Here is a 10,921-nt window from a genome sequence, read left to right as displayed (position 1 = left end):
GCCTATATAAACTGTATCGTTTATTATAGTGTTGTAGGGTATTTAACGGTCGGCCCCGCTCGACTGTAGCCTTTGCTTACTTGTTTTCTTTCGAGTTTATTTTCTTTCAGTTGCGGTGTAAGTTCTTGCACTTTTTGGAATATCAATGGCTTTACCCCGAGCTCATTTTTCAATATTTTCCGAATGGAATAATGCGATATATTCAGCTCACGAGCCATTTTATGGCCACTGCGACGCGGGTCGCTTCTTTACTTTTCGAGTCATTTCTGCTGATGTTGCGGTTATTCCTTCCACTTCCTTGACGTCGGGCTACGCTACCAGCGTCACGGTAACGAGCGATGGTATGAGACACAAAAGATTTATTCTCATATAAATGCTGGAGTGCTCTAACGATAGCCACTTGTGGTTTTCCAGCCAAATATAAAGTAATCACACTATCCCGCTTGAATTCGATCATGAATATTTTTTTTTTTTCTGGAAAATTCTCACCAAAATGATATTGTACGCTTGTAGACAATATAATCAGCTGTCATTGGAATAATTTTAATAGCTGTCGGACAAGTGGCTTAGAAATGACAGCATTTTGAAGTTGGTTGCAGTTTTTTCTCGCCCTGTCTAATAATAATTCTCAAAATCCCCAAAAATTGACTATATTGAGATTTTATCAGAGAGACAGACTTGCGATAGATGCTAAACACGCATATTTTATGGCAATCTAAAGTACTCAATTCAATCTGAATGACAAGGTTAACAAACCCTAAACTTAATGGCGATACAGCATAAATAACTATAACAAACATAAGATCTCTGTACCTCTGTGGTGTTATGTTGGCAAAACAACTTAAAAAAAAATCAACTTAAGAACATTTACTATTCCTAAACTTTCCTATTTCATTGAAAAGTTAGTCATTCGACTTTCCATAAAAGTTCTCATAATTAATAATAATATAATTTATGCTAAATGAGGAAAACGCTCGTATCTATAGCGCTTGTGGTTCCCAATGCCACACACATTTTCAATGTCATTGCGTTTGAAAATTTCAAACAAATAATGAAACTAAAACTATTAAAGTAACTTGATACGAAAGTTGAATTGCGTTCTAGGACATAGCAAACCACAACAACAATTATAAATTATTCCGCTCTTCGCTCCGTTCTGTATGAAGTCATGTCGTTTTGTTAAAACTTATTAGTCTACATTCATACTCACACGCATAACCGAGAGTAAAGGTCCTTTGAAAATGAAACCAAACAAAAAAATATATTGTAACGATGTCACAGATTCGGAGGATGACTCCGTTTGTTTTTGTGTATTCCAATAGCTGGCGCCAAAGGATTATTTGATTGTCTGCTGCTCTCTGAACTTGTTGTGCAGACACAGACATGGACACAGACACAGACGATAGCATCCTTTCATTGCGGCATAGAAGAAAAAACTATTTTAGTCTTTACCAAGAGCGGCTGGTGTTAACAGTTTACGAGTTGAAAATATTTTGTAAAGAAATAAAATTTAAAAATGTGTTGCCCAAATATGAGAACGCTTAGCCTTATTGTTGGCTGGATACATTTAATATTGGCTGTTATTTTAGCCATTTCCACGTTGATATATCTGTGCACCTATAACAATCAAACCTATGAGGATACCATTATCGAAGGTAAGTATCGTGGAATTTAATATTACATATATTTTGAATATTTCCTTTTGCAGAGAAAATTTCCAATACCGGCCTACCCACGTTGGTATTTCTTTTCTTATTTAGTGTGGCCAGTGTAATATTTGATGTAATGCTGCTGAAAGGAATTTCAGAGGTAGTTCGGGACAAATTTATTTATTTTTAAATTGATTAATTTAATTTATTTTATTATTTTCATATCCCAGGAACGACACAAGCTGATGTCACCATTTGTTTTTGGCAATTATGTGGCCTTGGGAATCCAAACATGCCTAACAGTTTACAATGTTTTTAAAGACCTCATTGATTCAGCAACGTTTGGGGATTTAATGATTCACTTGATATTGAATTCGGTGACCTTGGGTAAGTAAAACGCAACAGTGTGAAATTATTTTTCTTTTAGTGATATTGAAGATTTGTAGTACAAATTTATAACTCTTAGCAAATATTTATGGGTCAAAATGTACTACAACAAACAAGTTAAACCAGTAGGAAATGTCACTAGTCGGGTGGGCCGACTATATGATATACATATTTAGTAGAGCTCCCGTAACAAAGGAATTTATTTGAAGTAAATTACACCACATATCATCATATGACTTTAGAGCAGTCATAATTTGTTTTCAGAGGGAACTAATGTTTGGGAGGCATATCCAATTCTGAATCGGTTCTTACTACATTTGACGGAGATATTTTTTTATCCTTTATACTAAATAACATTGCTGTCGAGCATGCATGATATCACTTCGAGAAATATTATATTAAAAAACAAGTAAGCGAAGGATATAGCCGTGCGGGGTCGACCATGTGATACCCTACAACACTATAATTTTTTAGAAGCCCCCTTATATCCAAACCCCTTTTGGAAGATTTCGCTTTTGAAATTATGACGTAGAGCATTGCCCAGATATTACCCTTAGCTTTTTAAACAGGGGCATTTGCCCAATATTTACGCAACGCGTTGTGTTGTTAGTTGTTGTGGTCCATTTTACAGCTAAGTATAATCCAATGGACACCCAAAATGCTAAACTTCCTCCTGTCCTTAATTTTCTTCGCAGGTAAAATTCCATGTCGGTTTGTTTCAATTGCGTGATCAGGAAAATGTTTCAATTTTTGGTTCATTTGAACCCCTAAATAGTTTGCGATCACCAAAAACAATAGCCATATATTCTGACCATAACCCCAGCTCCATTTTCAATTTCGTGAGGATCGGCCCATAATTGCGACCTGTAGCGTAATTACAAATTAACATTGACAAACAGAGAGACGGACGAACGGATATACATAGTTAGATCGACTCAGCTCGACGAGATAGGAAGATCCATGTATACTTTCCTATGTGGAAAACCAATATTTCGAGGTGTTACATAACTTTTGGCCCAATAAAGCTTATAATACTGTAGTGCTGTAGGGTATAAATATATATTCCACCAAATGAAAACGTACGTCCTGAAATTCAATCCATTTGGGCTGATATTAGCAATGAACCTGGAATAGGATTAAAGATATATATGGGAGCTATATTCCAATCTTAGCAGATTTCGATAAAATTTGGCAAAGGTATTTCCGAGCTTTACAAGATATCTGGTACCAAATATCGTTCTTGTGGAGTGCATATTACGAATGTGAGGGATTTATAATAGAGCTATATTCAAATCTGAATAGATCTGGATACAATTTGCCATATATCTGATATCTGGTACCAAATATCATTCTTGTGGGGTACAATATTTGTTTGCCCTAAGGACAAACCCTATTGAAATTGGTGTGAATCGGCTCAAATTTAGATATAGTTCACATATATTTTCAACCGATTTTGGGTTAAATCTGCACCACATTGCTAATATCAATCCGAATGACCTTAATTTTGGCACATTCGACCGAATTCATCGTAGAAACAAATACTTCAAACTTGGCGAAAATCGGTTCAGAAATAGCTATAGCTCTCATATATATGTTTCATTCGATTTTATTCTGCAGTCGCTCACATGCGTAATATGCACTACACAAGAATGATATTTGGTACCAAATATCAGGTACAGCCCAAAAAAGATTTGGATATATTTCTTATATACGATTATCCGATTTCAGGTTTATTGGGCACCAAATGCCTAATGTCAGCCCAAACTTAGTGAAATGTGGCACTTTCGACCAAATTCCTTTTAGTACTTTAAGTTGGTGAAAATCAGTTCAGATATACCTATAGCTCTCATATATATGTTTCATTCGATTTGGTGATGAAGACGTTTAAATGCGTAATATGCAATCCACAACAATGATATTTGATACCAGACATCAGATACAGCTCGAAAATACCTCTGTGAAATGTTATCGAGATCGGTTCAGATTTTTATTTATCTTTGATATACATCTTAATCCGATTTTACGGTTACTGTCCACCATGTATGTAATATCAGCCCAAATTGGTGGAACTAATTCCGGTGTATCTATTGTTCTAATAAATATTTTTTTAATATAATTCTTATCGAAGCTTTAATAATTACAATTCAAGATAGAAGGAAAAATAAAGAAAAAACAATGAACTGTTAAAAGCACTTTAGAAATCTGATTTGGTGGGGGACTCTTCTCACCGAATCGACCTTAAAATGCGTTTTCGTAATCAGGACAAAATTCTCCACATGGTACTGCGTTGCTTTTTTGGTGTACCCTGCACCAAATAGTGCTAATGGTATTATGTCTTTGTAACATGGAAAAGGAAGCGAGATAGACCCATAGTTACATTTGAGGATCATCACAGAATCACTTTTTCAGTCAATTTATATATGTCAGCCCGTCCGTCCGTCCGTCCATGTATTCTTGTGAACAAAATTCAAGTCACATTTATTATCCGATGGAGATGAAATTTTGCAAACAATATTTGAAATTGGATCAGATTTCGATATAACTCCCATATATCTTCAACCGATATCGGGTTTATTGTGCACCAAATGGCCAATATCTGTCAAAAAGTCCTGAATTTTGGTACATCCGACCGAATTCAGCCTAGAAGCAAGTACATCAAATTTGGAGAAAATCTGTTCAGATAAAGCTATAGCTCCCATATAAATGTTTCATCCGATTTGTTGTGTGTTTGAGTCCCTCACAACAATGATATTTGGTTCCAGCTATCTTATGGAGCTCGGAAATATCTTTGCCAAATTTTATCTAGATCGGCTAAGATTTGGATATAGCTCCCATATAAATCTTTAATCCGATTTCAGGTTTATTGTGCAAATAATGGTTATATCATTCCAAATGGAGTGAATTTCAGGACATACGTTTTCATTTGGTGGAATATATATTTATACCCTACAGCACTATGTGTTGGGTGTATTATAAGTTTTATTGGGCCAAAAGTTATGTAACACCTCGAAATATTGGTTTCCCACATAGGAAAGTATACATAGATCTTTCTATCTCGTCGAGCTGAGTCGATCTAACTATGTATGTCCGTGCGTCCGTCTCTCTTTTTGTCAATGTTAATTTGTAATTACGCTCCAGGTCGTAATTAATCGACCATATTTTTATACCCTCCACCATATCATGGGGTATATTAAGTTTGTCATTCCGTTTGAAACACCTCGAAATATACATTTCAGACCCCACCAAGTATATATATTCTTGATCAGCATAAAATTCTATGTCGAATTAGAGATATCTGTCCGTCATCCGAAATCACGCTAGCTGAAGTAGAAATGAAATAGATTGATAAAATTGTACTCAAATGTATATTATCTCTGCAGGACTTCTGAAAATGGGCCATGTAGGTCCACGTTTTGATATAGCCTCCATATAAGGGTACCACCCGATATTCGGCAATTTTAGCGACATTATTCACCGGAACTAATTCAAATTTGGTATTTGAAGTTCGAAAAGGATACTACAGCCTAAGGCAGAAAATTGTCGGTACAGGTCCACGTCTTCCTATAGTCCCCATATAAAGGTACCTCCCGATATTCGATATTTTGATGATTTTAGCGACATTATTAACCGGAATTGTTTCAAATTACGTGTTTGAAATTCGTAATGGATGCTGCAGCCTAAGGCAAAAAATTGTCTGTGCAGGTTCATATTTTGGTATAGCCCCCATATAAGAGAATCTCCGTATATTGAAGATTCTACCTACATTATTCACAGTTTTTTTTTTATGTTTCGCATTTGAAGATTGTAAAGGCTTATAACAAAGGTTGTCTATGCAGGTCAACGTCGTCGTTTAGACCCTAATAGAGTTTTAATGGATTCTATTGTTTTTTTTTTCTCTTTTTTTTTTGAAAATTGCCAAATTCTTTCAAATGGTATTCAAAGTTCGGCCCGGCCGAACTTACAGCTTTTTCTCTTGTTTTAATATAATCCTTCTCCCAGGGATATTATGCACTCTATAGCAAACTATAACAGCTATAAGGCCAAATGTTGATACTACTTGAAATAAATTGTTTTCTTACGGGAGCTCTACTAAATATGAAGAGAGGTGTAAGGTATCATATAGCCCCCGCCCGACTTTTTACCTTTCCTTACAAGTTTTTCCTTACCCAGTTTACAATACAAACTGATTTTTAAGACAATTATGTATAAGGATACATTTTATTATTTTCAATTTCAACTCATTGAAATGGTATGGCATGGCAATTTTGATCTATATTCTACCGTAATCTTTTTAGGTATTATGATATTTTTCTTCTACCCCATCTACCAAGTCTATCAGCAGATACGCTGGAACAGTGAAAATCCCGTGCAGCCACAATATGACAACGCCGAAGCTGGAGTGAAGCCGATCGAGTCGGCAAACAATGGCATTTATGTTAATTAAATATTTAATTTTTATTAACTCGTTCAATAATGTTTGTCTACAATTTACTTTTTTTTCTATAAATAATTGTTATTTATTAAAACATATATATCACAAATAGTATTTATATATTATTAAAATTCCAATGAAAACGATTAAATGTACTATATGTTGAGGTCATCTAAGGTTTCTTTGAAATTTTACCAAAAATATATATACGTATATGAAATAATACAAAACAAGTGGAAAGTTACCCAAATATTAATTTGATTTTATAAATGTTTAATCCAATATGAGTATATATAAATTTGTTAAATAAAAATATATTGACAATAATTATACACATCACAAAAAGTTGTTTTGCCTGTTGCAGAGATTATAATGATTTAAAAAGTTATTTGTGTTAAAGTGGTTTTGGAATAAATCTCAATGAATTACATATAATTTAAGGACAATGTCCATAAAAATTTTATTTGATTTGAAGAGCGATTATATAACTAAATTTTGAGATTACACACTTAGTTAAGTTTAGCCTCGTTTTAATCTATATTTCTAAAATAGTTCTGAAATAATTGACTGACTGATCGAAAATCAAAGCCAAAACCAACGGCTAAACCTAGAATCTTGAAATCATGTCAATGCGTGTGATAAGGCTGGGGTTTTGGAAATTCGTGCTAAAAGGATATGAAAATTACTAAAATGTACTAAAAATTTTATACTTTGTATTGGACAAACCGAATGAGCTCCAATTCTGTAATTTGGAATGGGGGTCACTGATGGAGTATAGGATAGATGTCCCAAAGAGTTTTTGGAAATTTAAACTATAAGTTACGAGGAGTTCTAAAATGATACTAAACTTTTAAAATGGTACCATTTGGTATTATGTAAACAGATAAAAACTTGGTATTTAGTATGAGAATCAAGGTTCAAAAGTAAATTTAATATATGAATGTTGTTTTGGAATTTTATACTAATTTCTTGAACTGTACAAAATGTTACTAAATTTGAAACAATTTGGTTTAGTGAAACGGATGAAACTGAAATTTTGTATTGGGGAGCCTGGGGTTTTGGGAATGTGCACAAGAAAAACAGGGTTGCCCATATTCGACGGACCCATCTGGCAACGCCATAACTTTTGACAGAGATGTCACATCGCTTAATGACATACCGCGTTTGAAGCGTCGGTCCAAGCAGATTTTTACTAGGAACCAATACACCCTACGCGAGCGCTCTGAAATAGTTGAAATTTACAAGAAGTCAATTGTGAAAACTCAACGTGCTTTTAAAACATTAAAAAATGTGAGAAGTGCGCCTCCTAAGAACACCATTAAGCGTGTATACGAAAAATTTTCGACTGTTAAGGCTCTTTCTAATCCGAAGAGGCCATATAAAAGTCGACCAAGGCGATCGGCCGAGAATATCGCTGCCGTACGAGCCAGTGTTGAGAGGTCCCCAACAACATCCCAAAAACGCAGTTCTCAGCAGTTGGGCATGGCTCGGTCCACTTTACAACGGATTGTTCGCATTGATTTGCATTTGTTCCCGTACAAAATTCAATTGACGCAAAGAATGTTGCCTGCGGACAAGCCTCGTCGATTGGAATGGGCCCAAAGGTCCGTCGAATATGGGCAACCCTGTACACGAAATGTACTAAACAGTACCGTATTTTTTAAATTGGGTGAACAGAAAGTGTAATGCAAAATTAGTAGTGTGTACTTTAAGTGTACGAAAAGTACTGAATGGTACTATACTTGGTACTGGGTGAAAGGATGGACTAGAATCCCAAAAAAAAACATTAAATTGAATTCGAAAATTCGATCTTTGTTAAGAGAAGGAGATGGTTTTGGAGTATAACTGTACAAAAAGTAAGGAAATACATGTTGGATTGGGTCTTAGGATAAAGCTGGAATTCTGAAATGTGATATGGAGACCACTGCAAACATTTTGTAAAAAAAAAACAAGTCAAAAAGCTGTAAGTTCGGCCGGGCCGAACTTTACCCTCCACCATTTGAAACAAATTTGGCAATTTAAAAAAAAAAAAATCCGTTAAAAATTCTGTTTAAATTTTAAAAATACGGAATGTAGCCGTTATATTAAGGTCTATACGACGACGTGGATCTGCATAGGCAACTTTTGTCACAAGTCATTACAATATTCAAATGCGAAACTTGAAAAAAATCGGTGAATAATATAGCTAAAATCATCAAAATACCGAATATAGGGAGGTACTATACCAAAACGAGGACCTACACAGACACTTTTCTGTCATAGTAGTATCCATTACGAACTTCAAATGCCAAATTTGAAACAATTCCGATGAATAATGTCACTAAAATTATCAAAATACCGAATATTGGGAGGTACCGTTATATGGGGCTGTACGAAGACGTAGACCTGTTTAGACATTTTTCTGTCATAGGCTGTAGTATGCATTACGGACTTTAAATACCAAATTTGAAACAATTCTAGTGAAAAATGTCGCAACAATCATCAAAACACCGAATATCTAGGGTAACCGTTGTATGGGAGCAATACCAAAACGTGGTACGATATAATTTTCAATACCAACCATCCTAGGAACAACAGAAACTACTGAGCCAAGTTTTAAAGCTCTGCGTCTCATAATGTTTGCAGACGGACAGATAAAAAGACGGACATTGTTAAATCGACTTAGAATTTTATGCTGATCATGAATATACATATTTTATGGTTTCTACGACGAATATTGAGGCATGTTACAAACGGATCAGAGTTAATAAACCACCTTTTCAAGAAGGAGGGTATAAAAATACAAATTTCATATTGAGTGACGGGAGAACATGCTATTTAGATAAAACTTATTTGCGAAAATTGACATTATCATCACTCCCCATCTAATAATAGCTTTGGTAAAATGAATACCCTCCACCTTTTGGAACGAATTTGGCAATTTTCAAAAAAATAAAATCCGTTGAAAACTATGTTAAAATCTTAAAAATACCAAATTAGGGTCTTAACGATGACATGGACCTGTATAGGCAACTTTTGTCATAAGCCATTACAATATTAAAATGCTAAACTTAAAAAAAAACGTCGGTGAATAATGTAGCTAAAATCTTCAATATACGGAGATACTATTATATGGGGGCTATACCAAAATGTGGACCTGCACAGACAATTTTCTGCATTAGGCTGCAGTATCCATTACGAACTTCAAATACCAAATTTAAAACCATTCCGGTGAATAATGTCGCTAAAATCATCAAAATGTCGCATATCGGGAGGTACTGTTATATGGGGGCTATACGAAGGCGTGGACCTACATGGCCTATTTGCATGTATGTCCTGCAGACATAATACGCATTTGAGTAAAATTTTATCAACCTACTTCATTTCATTCCAAAGCTAGAGTGATTTCCACAGACGGATAGACAAAGCTAAATCGACATAGAATTTTATGCTGATCAAATATCTCAAATATATATTTCGAGGTGTTACAAACGGAATACCAAACTAAATATACCTTTCATACTATGGTGGAGGGTATAAAAATAGGAGTATCCGAAACATGGAACATCGAAACATCTGGATAAAATTTAGGTTAGGTTCAAAATGGACTACGTTTGCCCTCTCCTTCGTGTACCTCTTCCACAAAGTGTCAACATTTTGAATAATAATCCTCGTAATATGTGAAATCAAATTTAGCACACCCCACACAGAAACACCCTATAACATTCACATCTTTATTTGTTCCATTTGCAGCCTAAAATTGTGAAAACCATTAAAATATCTATGCATGAATAAAGAATGAGTCATAGCCGGCTTTTTTGTTATCTTTTAAAAAAGTCAATGAACGAATATAAACATTAAAACCTCTAGCAAGAGTATTCTCTCTGTGTCACTTAAATAGCACAAGGCATATTGCCGTTGTCACTTCTCTTCGAAGAAAATGTAAATTTTGTTAGTATTACAACAGAGAGTATTCAAAGAGAATACAAATTGAAAATAACAATGGAGAAAACTGAAAATCCAACATAATGTGGTATGGTATTATTGGGCGAGTATTCAAACTATTGTGGAATACGCAATAGAAATGTGGGTGGCCCCCCTGTGACATCATGTACTAAAACAGTGGGGGAATTTAAATAAACCAAATTGAACGGAAGTAAATGTCAACGAAATTTAAAAATAAATTAAAGTTTTAATTGAAAAATTTTGAAAGAAATGAAATGCTGCTACGGAAATTAATTTATTTTGGGTTAAATTAATTAACCGCAAATTTTTTACTTCAATTCATAGCGTAGGAACCTATTTGTGTGTTAAGAATTATGTAGTTTTATGAAAAGCAAAACAAATTTTAAAGATCACCTCAAAAAACTTTCAAAAACTTTCATTAATAACACTATCAGCCTGTTACACGATATCGAAAGAACACGTTCGCACAACTTTTACACGACAAACAGCTGATTTCCGTTCCACTAAA

At 34.5% G+C, this 10,921-nt stretch overlaps 1 protein-coding gene across 1 annotated transcript; it reads left to right on the top strand.

Moving 5' to 3' along the window:
* The first annotated feature begins 1,240 nt into the window (after positions 1 to 1,240).
* Positions 1,241 to 6,561, top strand: LOC131803385 (uncharacterized). Its single transcript, XM_059124630.1, has 4 exons — positions 1,241 to 1,655; positions 1,709 to 1,809; positions 1,880 to 2,036; positions 6,332 to 6,561. Exons 1-4 carry the CDS (start codon positions 1,517 to 1,519, stop codon positions 6,478 to 6,480), a joined length of 546 nt encoding a protein of 181 aa, XP_058980613.1. The 5' UTR covers positions 1,241 to 1,516; the 3' UTR covers positions 6,481 to 6,561.
* The last annotated feature ends 4,360 nt before the right edge of the window (positions 6,562 to 10,921 follow it).

Source organism: Musca domestica, unplaced genomic scaffold (genome assembly GCF_030504385.1).
Source record: "Musca domestica strain aabys unplaced genomic scaffold, Musca_domestica.polishedcontigs.V.1.1 10, whole genome shotgun sequence".
Classification (NCBI taxonomy): Eukaryota; Metazoa; Arthropoda; class Insecta; order Diptera; family Muscidae; genus Musca; species Musca domestica.
This window is presented reverse-complemented; position numbering and strand designations above follow the sequence as displayed.

Bases quoted from the DNA above. Each gene is read 5' to 3' on its own strand.
- LOC131803385 (XM_059124630.1), top strand. From the start codon at position 1,517: ATGTGTTGCCCAAATATGAGAACGCTTAGCCTTATTGTTGGCTGGATA. The intron at 1,656-1,708 runs GTAAGTATCGTG...TTCCTTTTGCAG, and splicing joins TGAGGATACCATTATCGAAG to AGAAAATTTCCAATACCGGC. The intron at 1,810-1,879 runs GTAGTTCGGGAC...TTCATATCCCAG, and splicing joins TGCTGAAAGGAATTTCAGAG to GAACGACACAAGCTGATGTC.